This window comes from Trachinotus anak, unplaced genomic scaffold (assembly GCF_046630095.1).
Source record: "Trachinotus anak isolate AG129_WGS33_773 ecotype Australia unplaced genomic scaffold, CSIRO_AGI_Tana_v1 ptg000026l, whole genome shotgun sequence".
NCBI classification, from domain to species: domain Eukaryota; kingdom Metazoa; phylum Chordata; class Actinopteri; order Carangiformes; family Carangidae; genus Trachinotus; species Trachinotus anak.
Window position 1 is genome coordinate 12,010,116 of NW_027273877.1, and position 22,228 is coordinate 12,032,343.

Sequence of the window (22,228 nt, forward strand, 5' to 3'; positions counted from 1 at the left end):
AGTTGCCGTGCAGATGCATCTAAAGCCCTTTGTGGGAATTACACACAATTAAGGGATGTAATTAAGAGCATGTCCTCTGATACAGGAGAAAAACGTGACACAGGCAGCAGCACTGTGTTCAGAGTTGGGCCGTCTTGAGATGTCATTTACGGCACGCTTCTGGGACTGAGTCTTCAGCAGGTTCAAAGTGACAAGTGAAGCATTACAAAAAGCAAACATGGATCTGATGACTGCTGTTCGTCTGTTCGAGTCTTTGAGATCATGGGTTGTATCACTTTGAGACCAATTTGACCATTTTGAAAGATCTGCAAAGAAAGTTCCCGGTGTGTGTCAGTCATATGAAGATGACCTGCAGCAGCCAAGAAGCACAAAGTGTTTTCAGATGAATCTGCAGAGCATGAAGTAACACTGAAAGGCCAGGAGCGACACCGATAGAAACTTTCAATGTCACTATTGACGAGCTAGTCAGCTGTTTAGACCATAGAAAAGAGTATCTGGAGACAGGAGAGGAGGAGAGAGACAGACACAGAGAGAGAACCCCTGAGAGACAGAGCTGAGCAGAACAGGAGAGAGACAGCTACAGGTGTGTGTGTGTCTGAGTGAGGACAACCTACATGAACATAGCATCATCATCATTATCAACAAGATGTTTCATTTTCCATTTAATATCATATACCTTAAGGCTTTTAGACATGTTGACCTATGCTGTTTGCATCCTTTTTATCACTAGAAGAGGAGAGGACAGAAAAAGGGGGAAAGGAGGAGACAGACAGACAAAGAGAGGCAGCACCTGGAGAGCTGTGGAGGAGAGGACCGAAAGAGCATCTGGAGACAGGAGAGGAGGAGACAGACAGACAGGAAAGAAACACTAACAGGTGTGTGTGTGTGTGGGTGTGTGTGTGTGTGTGTGTGTGTGTGTGTGTGTGTGTGAATTATGGAAGAATCTGAATCATAGAACTGGATTGGTGGAGGTGAGGCAGTATGTGTTTGCAAAAGCCAATGAGTAGGCTAATGTTTTGATATTGTTGCTGCTGTTGCATCAAATAGCCTATAATTCAAAACCTTGATTGGGAGGGGGGCCCTCAAAAACTTTGCGCCCAGGGGCCTCTGAATTCTTAATCCGGGCCTGTATGTATGTACAGGCTTTACTGAAAACAGCTGGAAACACTGCTCCTAAGATGTCACTGGAAATCATCCAGGAAGTTGTTGTTGTTGTTCTCCTGTGTGACTTCAGGAGTTTGGGTCCTGGAAGTTAAATATATATGTATCAGTTTCATTCAAAATGTTTCTTTACTCAGTCAATGCTATGTCATCAATTTATTCTGAACAGTTTATGAACAAGTTAGGCAAGTTGGAAGGTATCAAATCAACATAAACCAAAGTGAATCCAGATCAATGAATGTTACCAGTGAAGAATGACAGTATAAAGAGAGTCTTAAGTGTTGGTGTTGTTCGCTGCAGTTTGAGGCGTCTCACTTATCTGAAGGTTGAGTAAGGAGGGAAGGATTTAACAACAGTTATAGGTGGACAAACATTTATGAACTCTCATAGACGCAGACACAGGTATTAAAACAACACAGAGGCTGGTTTAAAGAAATACCTTTTCTTATGTTGTATAATCAAGGGAATGATGACTGCAGCAATGATGACTGCAGCAACACAACTATTAACAGCTCTGCAGAGAAACAGATATTGAACAAATATCAAATGGATGAAGTTGTTAGTTTGTACAAAAGTCTGCACAAACTGCTCATTGAAACAGGTTCCACTTGTAATGCAGTCAGATCTCACCATAGATCTGGAGGCAGGTTGTAACACTGAGATCACTGTCAGGGCTGGTTTGAAACAAACAGCGACAGCAGCCTTCATCCTGCTCCGTCACATTCCTGATAACTATGGAGCAGCTCTGCACTCCATCATCTTTAAACTCCACTTTATCTCTAAAATCAGGACTGACACTGAGACCAAGCTTTTTGTTGTTGGTGGCAATATTCTTCTCCCTGCTGGATAAAACTCTCTCCAACGTGACTTGACTAACATCTCCAGATTTCATGTGTGTGCAGTTGGAACGAGCCTTTTCTCCCGCTGCTGCCTCCACAGTCTGCTGTGTTTGTATCACAGCTGTTGGACCTGCATGGAGGGAGTGAAAATACAGTTCAGTTTAAGATCTGAGCTTCCAGCTGTGTGTGAGCAAGAGCATCACTGCACAACAGTGATTTGTAGAAACTACAACTTGATGAAATCTGTCATCACATGGCATCCAGGCCACGTTTTCTCACACTGAGCGCTCAAAATGCTATTAAACTCTATGAAATCTGGAGGGGACTTGTATTCTGACCTTGATGGTGACTGCATTAAAAACACATGCAGCATTAACTATTTCATTCTGTTGTTTTTCTCACTGTCCAAAGACAAGCGTTGCAGTATTCAAGTCTTGAACTGTCATACAGGAAGTATAAAAGATTATATAATATAAAAGCTCACCCTGGGCCGTTTCTGTGCATTTCCCCTCAAGCTCTGATAACAAGTGCACTTTAACTTTGGGGGCTCGGTGCCTCCGGGGGAAAAGTCCTTCTGATGTGCTGCTTCTCTGTATAAACACTGATCTCGTGCTCATAAACTGATCAAAACGTGGGGACGACTTGTATCTGCAGCAGTGTAGTGCAACAGCACTTTTATTATTCAGTGTAATAGTGCACCGTGTCCTCCATATTCAGTGTGGCCCCAAACTCTGATGCGTGATGGGACCGTGGCGGCTGCGCAACATCTTTAGAGAGACCAGTTAGAGATGTCAGACTTTTTGTTTTCTCAGACACAACAAGCAGAAGCACCACTTTGACCGTGGGACAAGGAAACGACCTGAGGTGTGGGAAGGTGAAAGAGGAAGAATTAGACAGCAGAACCATTGGCAACCGGCTGTCACTCTGAAGAAACATGAACAGCCAAGGTCCTACACTGTACAGACTGAACATGAGCCGGTCTACAGAAGAACCAGGAGACACACACTGAAAACAAAGGAGGCCTTGATTTCCTCACAACAAACTGAAGCTGTTGAAAATGTGCCTGACTCACCACAGCTGATGGAGAACGGACAGCAGCCTGCAGAGACAGGACCAGGACAAAGAGACCACCAAGAAAGACTCTGACCTGCAGGGTCCCCACTACCTGCTGCCACACCTGAGTCCTCAGTGAGAAATGAGACTGAGCACTGAGAACTGTGGAAACACTTCAAGCTGTGGGAGGCCTGTTAGAGTTCCCATAAGACACCAAGACTGAGGGCAGAGGCTGTTAAAGAAAGTGAAGCCACTAAGTTGTTGAGTGGTTAAGTTTATATAATGTAGAGCAGAAACTGAGTTGTGTGAACTTTCTATTGTTACTAAAAACAGGGAGCTGTCATGTATTGTGTTGTAGTACTGGAGCTGCCAATAGGAGGAGCTGTAACATTACAGACGTTGTTCTGGTTCTACTGCAGACGCACCAGTAAAACAGGTTCTGTCTGCTTCAGGCGTCTCCTCCTTTGGTCTGATAGAGCACAAGGTCATTTTACAAAAACCACGAACACAAAAGTGTAATTCATTCAGATTCAGCAGCATCATAAACCAGCAAGAGGAGAAACGGTGGTGACGGGGACGTCTGGTCCCTGTTGTCTTCACTCAGACAAAAGTTCGACTTCACAGAAATCAGTCCAACAGGACGACAGCACATGATCGACAGGCTAAAGGTCAAGACAGAAAGTAGTCGCACACTGGCTCACTGAGAAATATACACAAAGGAACAAAAGGCTGGACCATTGTCACAAGGGGGACAAGAGGAACTGGATCAGAGGGTAGGGAACACTGAGACTAAGGCCGCGTTCAGACTGCAGGCGAATCTGATTCAAATCAGATTCCTACTCAAATCCGATTTTTAGGGCTGACTGTCCACACTGTTTTTCGCAAGTGTCCAAATCGGATATAGCTCTGTTCAGACTGTGCCACATTGACTGATCTGACAGGTTGCTGTAGTAACAAAGCGTCTGACATCATATAATTGCGACAGTGACAACAACAACAACAACAACAAACATGATGGAGGCAGGTCACCTCAGTATATTGGCCTTATCACTGTCCAGTAGAGGTGCAGAACATCTCAGACGCACTAGACATTTGCAACGCCGCAGGAGGCTGGTAGGATTATACACAACAATGCTTCGTGCTGCACTCACTGCCGGAGTTTCTGTGCAGCGACGAGTGTGGTGCCACCCGAAGAGCTATGACTGGTGGGAAAATGTAGTCCTCGGCAGTTTTGACGATGACCAATGGCTTGCGAATTTCAGAATGTGCCGAGCAACGTTTAATATGCTCACTGATCGCCTACGACCAAGGCTCACACGCCTGGACACGCACCTCAGGCCGGCAAAAGCGGTGGAGAAACGTGTCACAGTTGCCCTGTAGTGGTTGGCCACAGGGTCAGGGTACCGCACCGTTGCGCACCTTTTTGGTAAGGCAACGGTGTGCGTGGTCGTCCGTGAGGCGTGTACCGCCCTGACTGCTCTGCAAAAAGAGTACATCAAGATCCCTGTGGGAGATCACCTGCAGCGCATCGTCCGGGGCTTCCTAACAAACTGGGTCTGGCATCGTGTAGAGTGATGTCCCGGACAGTCAAAACCGATCTGAGTGTTTGGAGCTGTTCAGACTGAGACACATCTGTCCAAATGCGATCTGAAACTAACTCCCAAAGGTGGTTTCGATCTGGTTTCCACAAATCGGATTTCATGTGATTTGTGACTGTTCAGACTTCAAAAGAGCTCCAGTTCCAATCTGGATGGGCTAAAAATCGGATTTTGGGTAGCACTCTGAACAAGGCCTAAATACTCTGGGGGAGGGGGGGCAATGAGACACAGGTGAAACACATTAGGGCGGGGCCAGGTAATCACACAGGAGGGCAGGAAGTGAAGGGAATGGAAACGAGACACCGGGTGAGTATCAAAGTAAAACAGGAAACACAAATCCTGGAGACATTAGGGGAGAAGACAAAAAGGACTTAGCTGGACTGACGGGGAGCGACAGACACAGTGTTACAAAGAGCTTCACAACAAACACACAACACAACAATAACACACACAGTCATTTAGGAATAAACTGGCAGCTTTATGGAATAAAAGAGGAGTAAAATGTCAAAACAATGACAGATTAAAAACCAGGAATCAAACAGGAAGTCAGGATAAAAACATTATTATATTATATGTTTCTCCTGTACAATAATATCTTGTAAAGTTCAGCTGAAGAACATGAGGCGTCAACGTCTGAGTCATTTTACTGTGAAATTCCCTCTTTGTGAAGCTCAACAAGGAAACTGTTCAGAGCTGAACTTGATGAGCTTTAAGTCCAGAGACACTGATGATGCTCTGTCAGATCCAGAGGAACACACAGGGATGATGGTGGACTGGACTCTGTGTGTGACAGTGGAGCTGTTCTCAGATCAGTTCAGACTGCAGCACTGAGAGTCATCTCCACTTCTTCTGATTCCTCTGTCAGTCACTGCTGGATCAAGCTCTCCTCTCCACTCTCATCTTTAGAGAGGCTCCCATCTGTGTAGAGAAGAAGAAAGCAGAGGAGATGAATCAGTGTTTACAGAGACTCACTTCATCAGTCAGTGATGCAGCAGGGACTTCAGTCCTGTTCAGACCAGATGTGCAGCAGCTGCTTCCTCTCAGCTCTCATGTTAACGTGTTGGAGTGAACACACTGAGCTGGAAGCTCACAGACCTGCAGAGACGTTCAGCATCAAGTCTGTTCACTCTGCACATTTCACTCAGTCCACAGTGGAAACAAAGTGCTGAGTCAGCAACAGGTCAGTGATGGATTCACTCCTGTTACCTGTCAGCTGATGTCACTTTAAACACAGAGTCTCTGTGTGTTGATCAACATGTGAGCTGCTTCTGAAACATCACCTGACTGAACATGGAGGCTGTCACTAAGAGCCAGGGACTGTCAGGCTCCATCACACTGATCTCAGAGCTGTGACACAGATGAAACTGATCAGCTGTTTAGTGTTGAAACCAGAGAACAAACAGTCTCAGAGCAGATTGGACAGTTTGATGAATGAGGACACTGTCTCTGTCCATCTGTGAGGCTGTCAGCTGGAATCAGCTTTATTTCCTGTACACATAAACACAACAACAACAGTCGTCTTCACATCAACTCACACACATGATCACAACAAGCTTCTGGCTGCTCTGATTGGCTGACTGTTGTCTCTCTCTCCGTCTGTCTGTCCAATCCTGAAGCCTGTCCCCGTTCTCCTCTCACAGCTTCACTGAGGAAAGCAGCCACTGAGGAGGTTGGAGGTTCACAGGAAACACTGGATCTTTGCTCTGATACTAACTGTGTTTAGTACAATACTGCTGAGAGCAGCATGGACTGACTCCGCCCCTCTACTGACCTCAGAGTCTCCAGTCTACAGTCTGGACTCTCCACGAGACCACGGAGATCCTTCAGGTCTGAATACTGCAGGTTGTTAAGACTCAGGTCCAGTTCTCTCAGATGGGAGGGGTTGGACTTCAGAGCCGAGACCAGAGAAGAACAGCTGATCTCTGACAAACTGCAGCTCCTCAATCTGAATAAAGAATCAAAGATGTAGATCAATGATTGATAATCAATCAGATTTGTCCTGATCAATGATCTTTGTCTAAAATGAGTAGAGTGACTTTGTCCTTCTGTTATTGTGGATCATCATCATGTCAGTACAACACAACATTGTCAACACAACAGTTGTGTGTCTTGTTACAGATGAAAACACACACACACACAGTTTGATCAAACAGACATTAGTCCTGACACTTCACTGAAATCTAATGAAAAAAGAAGATTGTTTCTTCACTTTCTTTGGACAAATATTAGTTGTGAGGATCTTGTGTATGTTGTTGTGATAAAAATGAATTGACTTGAACAACTAACACTGGACATTTTCTCCAGTGGATTTAGAAAACATGAGTCCTCTGAGAGAAATACGAGTGTGTGAGCTGTGAAGGTTGAACTGAAGTGAACAGACATTATTCATGACAAGTGAGTGAAATGAGCTGAAACTGAAGAATCATTCTCAGTCTGAGAGAAGAACAACTGGAAACATGAGACAACAACTATTTACAATGTCATTCATTCATTCACAGTCAATGGATTCAACGTGTGTATGAAGCTTCATTAGCTGTGGATTCAAGATATAAGATCTACAACAGTGAACTGACCTCAGAGTCTCCAGTCTACAGTCTGGACTCTGCAGAAAACCACACAGACCCTTCACTCCTGGATCCTGCAGGGTCTGGTTGTGGCTCAGGTCCAGTTCTCTCAGATGGGAGGGGTTGGACTTCAGAGCTGAGCCCAGAGAAGAACAGCTGATCTCTGACAACCTGCAGTTCTCCAATCTGAATAAAGAATCAAAGATGTGAGTTTAGGAGACAAAGTTCCTGCTTGAAACCAAAGAGTCAAACAGACAAAGTAAAAACAGCTCTCATTAATATTCATGACAACATGCTGCTGCTTCAATAAAGACGTAGTGACTCCACCTCTTCAACTCTGCCAGCTCCACCTGTGGCTCCATCTATACAAACTCATGTTGTGCAGATTCTACTAAAGATCCTCAAGTTTTCAAAGACAACAAACATGTCAGGCTGAAGTTTGGAGACATGAGAACAAATGTATAGAAATATATATTAAATTCACTAGTTGATGGAACGGCAGAGACACAGACACCTGGTGACTGTGCTCAAATATTTAACACAGTCAAACCTACAAGATTTATGTTGCTATGACAACTTGGCTTTGAATACTGGAGTCAGGACAAACATCACAGAGCCTTATAAAAGTGTTGGGACCATCAGCTATTGATTATAGATCAGTTATTGTCTGACAGATTCAATGTGTTTCTGTTGGTGTTTAAAAAAGTCATGAGGTGAAAGTTGAAGAGAAACAGTCACTGGACTAAAAGCAGAGAAGAAGAAAACAGACTTTACCATGAAGATCCTCAGTGTGGATCAGTATAATATCAGCCTCATGTCTGCTGCTCAGTGTCAACACAACTTTCACATCACATTCATCTCAGCACAGACAGAAAACATGGAGTCTGACCTCAGAGTCTCCAGTCTACAGTCTGGACTCTGCAGAAAACCACACAGACCCTTCACTCCTGGATCCTGCAGGTTCTGGTTGTAGCTCAGGTCCAGTTCTCTCAGATGGGAGGGGTTGGACTTCAGAGCTGAGACCAGAGGAGACCAGCTGATCTCTGACAACCTGTAGCCCCTCAATCTGAATAGAGAATCAAAGATGTGAGTTTAGGAGACAAAGCTCCTGCTTGAAACCACAAAGAATCAAACAGGCAAAGTAAAAACAGCTCTCATTAATATTCATGACAACATGCTGCTGCTTCAATAAAGACGTAGTGACTCCACCTCTTCAACTCTGCCAGCTCCACCTGTGGCTCCATCTATACAAACTCATGTTGTGCAGATTCTACTAAAGATCCTCAAGTTTTCAAAGACAACAAACATGTCAGGCTGAAGTTTGGAGACATGACAACAAATGTATAGAAATATATATTAAATTCACTAGTTGATGGAACGGCAGAGACACAGACACCTGGTGACTGAGCTCAAATATTTAACACAGTCAAACCTACAGGATTTAAAGTGATGAAACAACCTGTTGCTATGACAACTTGGCTTTGAATGTTGGAGTCAGTACAAACATCAAAGAGCCTTATAAAAGTGTTGGGACCATCAGTTATTGATTATAGATCAGTTATTGTCTGACAGATTCAATGTGTTTCTGTTGGTGTTTAAAAAAGTAATGAGGTTGAATTTGAAGAGAAACAGTCACTGGACTAAAAGCAGAGAAGAAGAAAACAGACTTTTCCATGAAGATCCTCAGTGTGGATCAATATAATATCAGCCTCATGTCTGCAGCTCAGTGTCAACACAACTTTCACATCACATTCATCTCAGCACAGAAAGAAAACATGGAGTCTGACCTCAGAGTCTCCAGTCTACAGTCTGGACTCTGCAGAAAACCACACAGACCCTTCACTCCTGGATCCTGCAGGGTCTGGTTTCCACTCAGGTCCAGTTCTCTCAGATGGGAGGGGTTGGACTTCAGAGCTGAGACCAGAGAAGAACAGCTGATCTCTGACAAACTGCAGCTGATCAATCTGAATAAAGAATCAAAGATGTGAGTTTAGGAGACAAAGTTCCTGCTTGAAACCACAAAGAGTCAAACAGACAAAGTAAAAACAGCTCTCATTAATATTCATGACAACATGCTGCTGCTTCAATAAAGACGTAGTGACTCCACCTCTTCAACTCTGCCAGCTCCACCTGTGGCTCCATCTATACAAACTCATGTTGTGCAGATTCTACTAAAGATCCTCAAGTTTTCAAAGACAACAAACATGTCAGGCTGAAGTTTGGAGACATGACAACAAATGTATAGAAATATATATTAAATTCACTAGTTGATGGAACGGCAGAGACACAGACACCTGGTGACTGAGCTCAAATATTTAACACAGTCAAACCTAAAGGATTTATATTGTATGACAACTTGGCTTTGAACATTGGAGTCAATACAAACATCACAGAGCTTTATAAAAGTGTTGGGACCATCAGCTATTGATTATAGATCAGTTATTGTCTGACAGATTCAATGTGTTTCTGTTGGTGTTTTAAAAAGTCTTGAGGTGAAAGTTGAAGAGAAACAGTCACTGGACTAAAAGCAGAGAAGAAGAAAACAGACTTTACCATGAAGATCCTCAGTGTGGATCAGTATAATATCAGCCTCATGTCTGCAGCTCAGTGTCAACACAACTTTCACATCACATTCATCTCAGCACAGAAAGAAAACATGGAGTCTGACCTCAGAGTCTCCAGTCTACAGTCTGGACTCTGCAGAAAACCACACAGACCCTTCACTCCTGGATCCTGCAGGTCCTGGTTTCTACTCAGGTCCAGTTCTCTCAGATGGGAGGGGTTGGACTTCAGAGCTGAGACCAGAGAAGAACAGCTGATCTCTGACAAACTGCAGCTCCTCAATCTGAATAAAGAATCAAAGATGTTGATCAGTGATTGATAATCAATCAGATTTGTCCTGATCAGTGATCTTTGTCTAAAATGAGTAGAGTGACTTTGTTCTTCTGTTATTGTGGATCATCATCATGTCAGTACAACACAACATTTTCAACACAACAGTTGTGTGTGTTGTGTTACAGATGAAAACAGACACACAGTTTGATCAAACAGACATTAGTCCTGACACTTCAGTGAAATCTACTGAAAAAAAGAAGATTGTTTCTTCACTTTCTTTGGACAAATATTAGTTGTGAGGATCTTGTGTATGTTGTTGTGATAAAAATGAATTGACTTGAACAACTAACACTGGACATTTTCTCCAGTGGGTTTAGAAAACATGAGTCCTCTGACTGAGAGAAATACGAGTGTGTGAGCTGTGAAGGTTGAACTGAAGTGAACAGACATTATTCATGACAAGTGAGTGAAATGAGCTGAAACTGAAGAATCATTCTCAGTCTGAGAGAAGAACAACTGGAAACATGAGACAACAACTATTTACAATGTCATTCATTCATTCACAGTCAATGGATTCAACTTGTGTGTGAAGCTTCATTAGCTGTGGATTCAAGATATAAGATCTACAACAGTGAACTGACCTCAGAGTCTCCAGTCTACAGTCTGGACTCTGCAGAAAACCACACAGATCCTTCACTCCTGGATCCTGCAGGTTCTGGTTTTCACTCAGGTCCAGTTCTCTCAGATGGGAGGGGTTGGACTTCAGAGCAGAGACCAGAGAAGAACAGCTGATCTCTGACAACCTGCAGTTCTCCAATCTGAATAAAGAATCAAAGATGTAGATCGATGATTGATAATCAATCAGATTTGTCCTGATCAATAATCTACACACATCATCCAAATGTCAGCACAACATTCATACAGCTGTTGATGTGAACACAGGTTGATCAGCTGCTGCTGACCTCAGTTCAGTCTGTAATCAGAGGAGAATCAGAGGATTCACGTGTGTTTAGTCTGTTCCCTCTCTGACACTACAGACATCAGCACAGAAACAAAACACTGAGGACGTGAACAAACAGTGAGAACTCAGTCACACTGTTCAGAACAAACATGGTGGAGCAGCTTCAATGTTCCAAAGTCACCAAACAACTGCACAATGTCACATTTACAGGAGGAGGGAAAATATTTCTCTGTGTCCACATCTTTAAAGAAGAACTTGTGTTACTCAAAGGAGTTTTAAATCCAAAGCAACTGGACTTGGTTATTTGTCTAGGAAGACTTTTCACCTCTCATCCAAGAGGCTTCATCAGTTCTTTCTCGCACCTGACCAGGCTGGGACTGGTCCAACTATCTGGTGTGGAGACCCAGGTATTTTTAACCTCTGGGAGGGGCTTTCACAAGGCTGATGATGTCATTGGTTCCCTTTGTGCTCCATCTGCCAACGACAGTCGTTAGAGTGACTGTCTTGGTGGAGAGTTGGTTTCGACTTTGTTAGAGCCCTATTGTGTTATAACAACAGTCGTTGGAGTCACATGCCACTTGTGAACAGTTGTTTTTTTTAGAGGTTAAATTGTTAAATCTCCTGGGAAGGGATGAAAGGGCAGCATTGTAAATTGGAGATAGGTGGTGTCTGAGGTCTCCTCCCCTGTTGAGGGATGGTTTCTCTACTTTTACATAGATGGCTTCTTTCACTCTTCTTTCGAACCACCTGTCCTCTCTGTCCAGGATGTGAACCTTGCTGTCCTCAAAGGAGTGAGCTTTCTCCTTAAGATGTAAGTGGACAGCAGAGTCCAAACCTGAGGAGTTAGCTCTCCTGTGTTGGGCCATGCGTTTATGCAGTGGTTGTTTTGTTTCTCCAATGTAGAGGTCTTTACATTCCTCATTACATTGGACTGCATACACCAGATTGCTTTTTCGGGTGTGTGGTGTTCTGTCCTTGGGGTGTACCAGTCTCTGTCTGAGTGTGGTGCAGGGTTTGAAATACACAGGGATACAGTGTTTGTTGAAGATCCTCCTGAGTTTTTCTGATACCCCAGTCACATATGGGATAACTATGTTGTTTCTCTTGTTTGGTTTTTCTTTCTCAACCATGTTGCTACTTTTCTTTCTGGAAGCACAAGCAGTTTTCACAAAGGTCCAGTTGGGGTAACCACAAGTTGTGAGGGCGCCTCTCAGGTGCTTGTGTTCTACCCTTTGGGCCTGTGAGCTGGTGGCTACGTTATCAGCTCTGTGTTGCAGGGTTCTGATAACACCAAGCTTGTGTTCCAGGGGGTGGTGTGAGTCGAAAAGTAGATATTGGTCTGTATGTGTGGGTTTTCTGTATACCCCGATGTGGAGGCTCCTGTCCTTTTTCATATGGACGTCACAATCTAAGAAGGGCAGACTATTGTCCTTGACATCCTCTCTTGTGAACTTGATGTTTTTGTCCACTGAGTTAATGTGTTCGGTAAAAGTTTGCACCTCTTTGGTTTTGATTTTAACCCATGTGTCGTCCACATACCTGAACCAGTGGCTCGGTGTAGTTCCTTCAAAGGAGTTCAAAGCCTTGTTCTCCACCTCCTCCATGTATAGATTTGCCACAATGGAGGATACTGGTGAACCCATGGCACAGCCATGTTTTTGTCTGTAAAATTTGCCGTCAAACTGGAAATATGTAGTGTTTAGGCATAAATCCAGAAGCTGGCAAATGTGTCTGGGTTTGAGATTTGTTCGGTTTTGCAGGGAGTTGTCCTGTGTGAGTCGTTCTCTTACTGAGGCCGAAGCTTCCACGGTTGGAATGCAGGTGAAAAGAGAAGTCACATCATAGGAAACCATGGCTTCATCTGGCTCCATTTAAGTCTATGGAGTTTTGGATGTGGTGTGGGGTGTTGCCCACCAAAGGTACCAGGATATTGGCTATGTATTTGGCTATGTTGTATGTGAGTGAGTTTATGCTGCTGACAATGGGCCTGAGCAGGGCCCCTTCTTTATGGATTTTGGGGAGTCCATATAGGCAGGGGATGGAGTCCTGGGGATAAAGCCGGTAATATTGTGTTTTGTCAACGACCCCTTCTTTTTTGCAGTTGTTGTAGACATTCTATCACCTTCTTTTTATAACCACTGGTCGGGTCTCGTTTCAGAGTTTCATAGGTGTTAGAGTCGCTGAGTAGTACAGGGATCTTGTCCTGGTAATCAGTTGTATTGAGCACAACTGTGCATCTACCCTTGTCTGCTGGGAGTATTGTGATGTTTTGGTATTTGGCCAATGCTGTCACTGCTTTCCTCTCCTCGAAAGTGAGGTTGGAGGGGGGTCCTTGGCCTCGGACACTTTTAACCTTAGCTGTTCGGCCTCAGTTTCGATTAAGTTGTTTTTCTTTTTAGCAGATTCTGTAGCTGTAATCAAATCCACTATGGGTAACTCTTTCGGTGTCATGTCGAAATTTAGGTCTTTAGATCTTCACTGAACGAGGAAGTAGAATTCATCTGATTTTCACATCAACCCCCCAGTGAGGAGCAGACTGAGTGAGGACGGGGTTAATGAAGGTCACAGAGCAGAGATCAAACCTGTGCTCACAGTCCTACAACCCTTCAGCTCAGCACAACGTCCACGGTTTAGGTCTGTTAGTTGATGAACAGAGTTTCTCTGAGTGTCAGTGTCAGTCTGCTCTGGTAACTGCTCCTGAACCACAGTCACATGACCACTTGTGTTACTCATGTGATTAGAAGAAGCTCCATTCTTCAAGATCAAGTCTGAGCTTTTGTTGTGTTCACACACAATCAACTAGATATGACATGAAGGACACCTGGAGCACTTTGAGTTCACAGTGCACAGGTTCAGAGAAGCACAACGTGGACTTGAAGAGAACAGAAGTGAGAGCAGCTCAGTTCAGGTAACAGGGACCAGACTGATCAGCCAACAAAACCCCTACAGCCAACCTCCCCTGGAGCTCAGCTTTCAGAGCAGGCTCCTCTGCCTCTGCTGCCAGCTCTGTGTATCTGAGCTGTTTCCTCTCAGAGGCCGTTTCTCCTGCGTCCTCCCATGGTACTGTCAGCTCCACAACATACACAAGCTGCTGTGTTTCTGACCACAACACAACATCTGCTCCTCAGCTGTTTATTCACTATGATGTTGGGGAGGTGGGAGCTGCTCATAAATTGCTCCCAGCATCAATCTAATCCTTCCTGCCTCCATGTCCCAGCTGAGTTTCCTCTTGTCTCCACTTTCCCGCCTCAGCCACTGGCCCTGCTTTGATCTGGTTTGTGTTGCAGTCTGAAGGTCTGTGGCTTCCCATGATGCTGCAGTGCTGACATCAACACACAACAACAGCTGCAATATTTGTTGGTTGCAGAGAGCTGCAGCTTTGCTGGTGTTCAGATCAGCAGCAGCAACAGAAGATCTGTGAGACTGTTGCAGTTTGATTCTCATCAACTTTCTGATTTTAAGATCAAACTCTGTCAATTCTCTGCTGCTCTGAATCACAAACACTGTGACTGCTCTCATCCAGGGGCCGAGTGGGACCCTTCATTTTACCTGGAGATCACCAGTCCCAGCTGTTAATAACACACAAAGACAAACAGCAGCTAACACAAGCACAGGGCTGCTGCCCAACAACTAGCAGCTAGCTATACTAGCCACATTTACTATGAGCTGAGCTAGCAGCTAGCTACAACGCCCCTGCTTAGCATTTCAGCTGCCGGCTCTTTACTGGATGTTGAATCTCTCTGTGATTGTGGAACATTTCTCTGCTTCCTCCTCCAGTATTTGTTCTTCTTCATTCTTCTCTGCTCCACCTTTCTCCTTCTCTTTCTGCTGCTGCTTCAAACCAATGTGAACAGTGAACACACACGTTCCCTGATAACACCAACACGTCTCTGATGATGAAAAACTGGAACTTCATAGATTTGAACTGAATATAAAACTACAACAGTTCCAGTCAGTGAACTGACCTCAGAGTCTCCAGTCTACAGTTTGGACTCTCCAGTCCAGCACACAGCTGCTTCACTCTTGAATCCATCAGGTCATTTTCACTCAGGTCCAGGTGTCTCAGATGGGAGGGGCTGGACTTCAGAGCTGAGGACACGACTTCACAGTGAGTCTCTGAGAGTCGACAACCACCAAGTCTGTGATGAGAGAAAATATAAAATGTGTTAGAATAAAATCAGACAGTTTGTAATAAAAGACACTGAAGTTAAAATGCATCTGATGAGAAAAGATGATGATGTGATGAACATCTGCTCTTCACATCTGTGGCTCAGCTCATCTGATCTGATTGTGTTTGACATGAAACAATAATTCTCATCACTCTCTCTCAGACCTGCAGAGTTTCATGGGAATCTTTGTTGTGCAGATGAAGGAGGGAAAATGATGTTACATTTCTGCTTCCATCATATGATTTGATCCAGAGTCAGAATCTTGTTCAGAAAAACAGTTTTATTCTCCAGTGTTTTTAAACTGACTCCAGATTGCTTGGCTCTGCTGCCTCTCTGTAGAAGTCAACACACACCACTGCATAAAACACATCTGGCTCATTGTGGTGAATCAGTGGCAGCGCCCACATTGATCCATGAACAAACTGTCCTCAGTAAAACACTAGTGATCAACACAAAGTGGACTCTACAGTTACAACCTGGAAGCGTCAGCTCCATGCAGCAGCAGAGCAGAGTCAAATCACAGAGCAAAAGAGTCTGATCATCTGGTTTTCACAGAAACATGACACTGAGCTCTGGTGTGTAGAAGAAGACTGAATCCTCCCATTCTGCTCTGATAGATTCACACCTGTGTTCTTGGCTGAAGCTGAACATTTCCTGATACGACTCTCCTCTACAGCAACAAGAGAGAAATCTATGGAAAGACTTTAAAGCTCAACCATGACAAAAAACACAAGTTCACTCTTTAACATGAACAGTTCAATAATCAATAAAGCTCAGCCTTGATCAGTTCAATACACTCAGGGGTTTACATCTCCACTCTTGGTCTGCTTTGACCAGTTGAGTCATTTCACTGATGTGATGACTTTTCTCTGCTTGTGCAGCTGTTACATTCTGTTTGATCATGAACCATTATCCCATCAGTGTTTGTTGTTACCACAGTGGCTGCTGTTCAGCTCCACTTTTAAAGCAGCTTTCATTGGAGCCCACTGTTCTCCTGCGATTAAAGGGTCAAACACTGATGACTGTTGTCATAGAAACCTCATGAGTCCTGAATACAGACCTCCACAGATTCATCACTGCTCTCCTGTAACACTGTCACAATGGACAGTTTCAACAAAGCTGAACCAGAGACATCTTCTTTTTTCATTCACGCATTCTTCTTCCTCAGAAAAATTAGCTGCCTACATTACCCACAGCGCACCTCAACCACCAACCATTAGCTGTTAGATTAAGGTGTGTTATGCAGCAGAGATGGGGGGGGCTCCAGATGTCTGGTGTTGTCTTCAGACTACGCCCACCCTGACTCAGGTGACATCACCTGAGGACATTTATCAGACTGCACAGCTGGAGATACTAAAGGTTTAATACTACTGTTTTCTCATATGCAGGTGTCCTCCCCAACACCTGGAAACACCTGGAAACAACTGGAAACACACTGAGGTGTAAGATCAGTGGAGCTGCTTTAATTAGTTTGATCTGGTTGGAATTAAACCAAAAAGACTCAAAACAACACAGAACATTAACAAATCAATGAAGCATCCAACAATTATTACAAATAAACAAAACAAGTATTTTTATGAACTTAACAGCAACAATCACAACCAACTGAAACATCTACATTTTGGTGCTCACAGCATTTACAACACCTCCAGAAAAAAACACAACTGACCTTTGATTGTTTCAAAGGAAAACTAAGAATAATGAGAATAAATGAAAACTGAATTCATCTGAATTTGACTCAACTACTGATCTAATCGACTGATTGATAATTATATTGATCATGTCTGGACTCACCGAGCCTTCTTGCAGTTCCTCACAGCTGGGATCAGTCTCCATCGTCCCTCCACTGATGTGTTGTACTTCATCAGGTCCAACTCATCCAGAACTTCCTCTGACATCTGCAGCATGTAGGCCAGAGCTGAGCAGTGGATCTCAGAGAGTCTCTGCTCTGATCTGGTCTCTGACTTCAATAACTCTTGGATCTCCTGATGAACTGAGTGGTCCTTCATCTCCATCAGACAGTGGAAGATGTTGATGCTTCTGTCAGGAGAGATTTCATCACTGTTCATCTCCTTCAGGTTGTTGATGGCTCTCTGGATGGTTTCTGGACTGTTCTCTGTCTGACCCAGCAGACCTCCTAAGAGTATCTGGTTGGACTCCAGAGAGAGACCATGAAGGAAGCGAACAAACAGGTCCAGGTGACCATTTTTACTTCTGAGGGATTTCTCCATGCCTGCCATCAGGAAGACATCCAGGGTTAAATCAACATGTTGTTTTCCCAGGAAGTTCTCCAGGACCTCTGTGTTCCTGTTGGTGTAACAGTGGAACATGTAGACTGCAGCCAGAAACTCCTGAATGCTCAGATGAACAAAGGAGTAGACTGTTTTCTGGAAGATCACACTCTCTCTTTTGAAGATCTCAGTACAGAGTCCTGAGTACACCGAGGCCTCTGTGACATCCAGACCACACTGCTCCAGGTCTTCTTGGTAGAACATGATGTTTCCTTTCTCCAGATGTTCAAACGCCAGCCTCCCCAGCTTCAGAAGAACTTCCCTGTCAGCCTCCATCAGCTCCTGTGAACTCGTCTCATGTCTCTCATTATACTTGAGCTTCTTCCTCTTTGTCTGAACCAGCAGGAAGTGTGAGAACAGGTCAGTCAGGGTCTGGGGCAGCTCTCCTCTCTGCTCTGTAGTCAACATGTGCTCCAGAACTGAAGCAGTGATCCAGCAGAAGACTGGGACTTGACACATGATGTGGAGGCTCCTGGACTTCTTGATGTGTGAGATGGTTCTGCTGGACAGCTCTTCATCACTGGATCTCCTCCTGAAGTACTCCTCCTTCTGGGCGTCAGTGAAGCCTCGTACCTCTGTTACCCTGTCAACACGTGTAGGAGGGATCTGATTGGCTGCTGCAGGTCTGGAAGTGATCCAGACCAGAGCCGAGGGAAGCAGGTTCCCCTGGATGAGGTTTGTCAGCAGCAGGTTGACTGATGACGTCTGTGTGACATCAGACACAACCTCCCTGTTGTTGAAATCCAGTGAAAGTCTGCTTTCATCCAGGCCGTCCAAGATGAACACAACTTTACAGACAGCCAGCTGCTCTGCTGTGACCTTCTGTAATGTTGGATGGAAAACATGGAGCAGCCTGAGAAGACTGTACTGCTGCTCTCTGATCAGGTTCAGCTCCCTGAACGAAAGCAGAACCAGCAGACTGACATCTTGGTTCTCCAAGCCCTCTGCCCAGTCCAGACTGAACTTCTGCACTGAGAAGGTTTTTCCAACGCCAGCGACGCCGTTGGTCAGAACCACTCTGATGGGTCTCTGTTGGTCAGGTAAGGCTTTAAAGATGTCCTGACACTTGATTGGAGCGTCATGGAGGATCTTCATCTTGGAAGCTGTCTCCAGCTGCCTCACCTCATGTTGGGTATTAACCTCTTCACTCTGTCCCTCTGTGATGTAGAGCTCAGTGTAGATCCTGTTGAGGAGGGTTCCACTTCCTGTTCCATCACTTCCTTCAGTCACACGTTCACATCTGCTCCTCAGACTGATCTTATGTTGATCTAAAACCTCCTGCAGACCACCATTTGCTGAAAGAGAGGAGACAATGTCAGACTGAAGACAGAGAATCTGCTGATTATTTTCATCAGCGACAGAAAAACTAAAGAGCAGCAAAGAAAAGCTTTTTAATGTTGTGCTTTTTAGAATCATCTGAAATGTCAGTGCTGTGTGATAGAACAACTGACATTGGAGAAAACAACAGGTCCTGGTTTCAGAATTGAAGACATCAGCAGACACATGTTCAGTCTCACTTTGTACAGTGCTGCTCTGACTGGCTGTCTGCAGTCCAGGTCTGGTTCTGGGTCTGGGGTCACACTGGGGACAGGGGGGATCTTCTGAAGACCCAGACTGGTCCCAGTATGAGGTGAAGCACTGTCTGCAGAACCAGTGTCCACAGCTGGTAGAAACTGGATCCTTCAGGACGTCCTGACACAGAGCACAGCAGGATAGCTGCACCTCCACAGAGAGACCACTCCTCTTCCTCCCTCTGTGAAGACATTTCTTCATCACTAACATGTCACAGTCAAATATGTCTAATAACTGAATCATCTTAAGCTCAGTTTACGGTAGAAACTGTCTCTTACTGTGACTTTGAGGGTCCAGGTTCAGGACTGAAGACTGGAGGTTTTCCTCTGGACCGGTGACTCTTCACAGACAGACAGCTGGGTCCTGGAGACTCTGCTCTGTCCTCCTCTTCCTCCACACAATCACTCATCTTCAGGACTTCAGTCAGTCTGAGAGGGAAACCAGTAACACTGACTGTGAGCTCACACACACAAGAGTCAGGACAAACAAGCTGCTCAAGAGACACACACACACACACACACACACACACTCATAATAACACGAGGCCTGTATTAGACCTTTTTGATTTTAGTGAAATAATCCAAGAGAGTGGGTTTATTTTATTTCTAGATTTTTACAAAGCATTTGATTCTGTGGAACATCAGTTTATACTGGAAACTTTGAGGTTCTTTGGTCTTGGAGAGACATTTATTAAGATTATAGGGCTGCTGTACAATGGAATCTACAGCTGTGTTTCTCTAGGACATGGCACTTGGCCACCTCTGTTTGTAACGGTGGCAGAGATGTGATCTACTCTGATTAAAACAGTGACATTGAAGGTTAAATGCGATGGATAAACAAATAATAAGAAGTCAGCTGGTGGATGACCCAACTTTGTTCTTATAAAATGAAAATCAGATCCTTTAGCTTTGCAGTCAATCAGTTCTCCAAAGCATCAGGTCCATGGTTAAACATCAATAAATGTGAAATAATGACACTGCAGGAGCGCCCCCTGCAGTCAGCATGTGATATACAGGTTCAGAAGGAGGGGAAATCTTTAGGAACTGTTGTTTGTAGAGACAGAATTATGAGTGAAAAGAGGAATATCTGTAACAATATGGAAACAAGATGGCTGCAGAGAGATGTCAGCATGTCTGGGAGGATTTTGTTAACAAAGATGGAGAGTTTGTCCAGACTGATTTACCAGCTCTCTTCTTCCCCATATCACAGACAATGATCCAAACTATAAATAAAGTTCATTTAAGTCCAAATGGAGAAATAAATGTTAGTATATAAGGAGAACTGATATAATTAAAAACTATGAAGAGGAGGAGCAAATGTGATTGATCTTGATATTCTGAGTGGTGTCTTGAAACTGAAGTGGTTACAGTCTTTCATCTTTTTGGTTCATTGTCCCTGATGTGATTTTCCAGAACATGGGAGGAACGGACTTTCTACTACGCCGTGACTTTGAATTTAGCTCATTACCAGTCAAACTCTCCACTTTCCATCAGCAAGCCCTCCTCTACTGGAAATTAATATATAGACATAATATGACACCACATAACACACCTGTGTGGAACAACACACATGTTCTACACTGTGAAAAATCAGTGTATTTAGATGAGAATCTGAAGGAATCTGGGCTGCAGCTCATTTTCTGGATGACAGTGGAAATGTGTTACAGCACAAGATGTTCTGTGAGAAATTCCAACTCAAATGTTCTGTTCAAACCTTTAACAGATTGATTAAAGCCGTACCAGTCTCTTTGAGATCACTGGTTAAAGATCTCTTCTGGGCTGACACAGCTCTGCAGAGCAGGAACTGACTTTTGAGACAGTAAATGTACAAAGTTATTAGAAACAGTCTGTTATAGGAACGCTACCACAGCCCAGTTAAAAGAAAGTCTATACTGAGGGGGTTTGAGATTGAGGAGGTGAAGGTGATGAGGAGAAGATATATTTCACTTCCTCTCCCTCCTGAAGTGAAAGAGGTGAACTTTAAAATCTTAAATGAGATTTACCCAACAAACAAGTTGTGAAGACTGAGGTTTAATCTTGATGTGAAGAACTGTGTGTTCTGTGAAAATGAGACTGAAAGCTTGGAACATTTATTCTTCCACTGTGGATCAGTCTTTCTGGAGCGACATGTGGAGCTGGACACAGTCCAAGAGGATCATTTACAAATGCTGGTACTTTAAAACCAAACCATGTATGAATCATTGGCTGAATGAATTGAAATCACTATGCAAGTCTCTGAAGCTGATAAAGGATGATAAGAAAGCCCTGAAGTTAGTTTATTCTCTTGATTTATTTCAATTAATCTTCTTCTTAATCATTTCATGTTCTTCTGTTTTTTTTCTATGGCAACTGTCACAGGAAGTGACATCACTGCAGGAGCTCAACACACTAAACACTGTTACAGAGACAGTTTGGAGGTTCACAGGTTTGTAGCAGGTCTCTTACTGTGAGTCTGAGGGTCCAGGTTCAGGACTGAATTTCAGAGGTTCATCTTTGGACCAGTGACTCTTCACAGACAGACAGCTGGGTCCTGGAGACTCTGCTCTGTCCTCCTCTTCCTCCACACAATCACTCATCTTCAGGACTTCAGTCAGTCTGAGAGGGAAACCAGTAACACTGACTGTGAGCTCACACACACAAGAGTCAGGACAAACAAGCCGCTCAAGAGACACACACACACACACACACCCAGAAACACACACACACACACACACACACACACCAAGAAACACACACACACAGGTTTTCCTCTCAGTGTCTCTGTGTGGACAGAAGTTCACTGTGACTCTTCTTCCCTCCACAGTCCACAGGGACAAACTGACTCAGAGACTTTGACAGTAAAATAATGTTGTGTTAACACTCACCTGCCTCAGCCTTCAGTTTCCCTCCTTCTGCTCCGTCCACTTTTAATGGAGTCTGAGCTCACTGAACACTTTCACTTCCCTCTGCAGTTACAAGAAGACACATGACTCTTTGTGTGTGTGTGTGTGTGTGTGTGTGTGTGTGTGTGTGTGTCACTATTTCCACAGAATTATCTTGATTTCCATTCATCTAATATCATTTTCAGGTTGAACTGGATCAAACATTATATTAAGAATAAAGATGTCATGACCTGCTCTTTGTATGACAGTTGTTGAACATGGTCTGGAGTCTTGGACTTTGGTTTATTTCCCTTTTTTTTGTAAT

The 22,228-nt window shown here is 44.0% G+C and overlaps 2 protein-coding genes across 2 annotated transcripts in view; one reads left to right on the top strand and one right to left on the bottom strand.

The window, feature by feature from the left end:
- Nucleotides 1-22,228, top strand: part of LOC139609599 (protein NLRC3-like) — a 362,291-nt gene that overhangs the window by 127,925 nt on the left and 212,138 nt on the right. The gene's annotated exons all lie outside the window — the stretch shown is intronic.
- Nucleotides 5,117-21,618, bottom strand: LOC139609941 (protein NLRC3-like). The gene is made up of 11 exons (XM_071465011.1): nucleotides 21,488-21,618; nucleotides 18,989-19,224; nucleotides 16,975-18,766; nucleotides 14,977-15,150; nucleotides 10,692-10,868; nucleotides 9,884-10,060; nucleotides 9,003-9,179; nucleotides 8,105-8,281; nucleotides 7,225-7,401; nucleotides 6,423-6,596; nucleotides 5,117-5,569 (listed from the first exon to the last, which is right to left on the bottom strand). Exons 1-11 carry the CDS (start codon nucleotides 21,616-21,618, stop codon nucleotides 5,554-5,556), a joined length of 3,408 nt encoding a protein of 1,135 aa, XP_071321112.1. The 3' UTR covers nucleotides 5,117-5,553.

Coding starts and splice junctions, on each gene's coding strand:
- LOC139609941 (XM_071465011.1), bottom strand. CDS start 21,618: ATGAGTGATTGTGTGGAGGAAGAGGAGGACAGAGCAGAGTCTCCAGGA. Junction 19,225..21,487: donor CCTGGACCCTCAGACTCACA/GTAAGAGACCTG, acceptor ATGTCTTCACAG/AGGGAGGAAGAGGAGTGGTC. Junction 7,402..8,104: donor TGTAGACTGGAGACTCTGAG/GTCAGACTCCAT, acceptor TTCTTTATTCAG/ATTGGAGAACTGCAGGTTGT.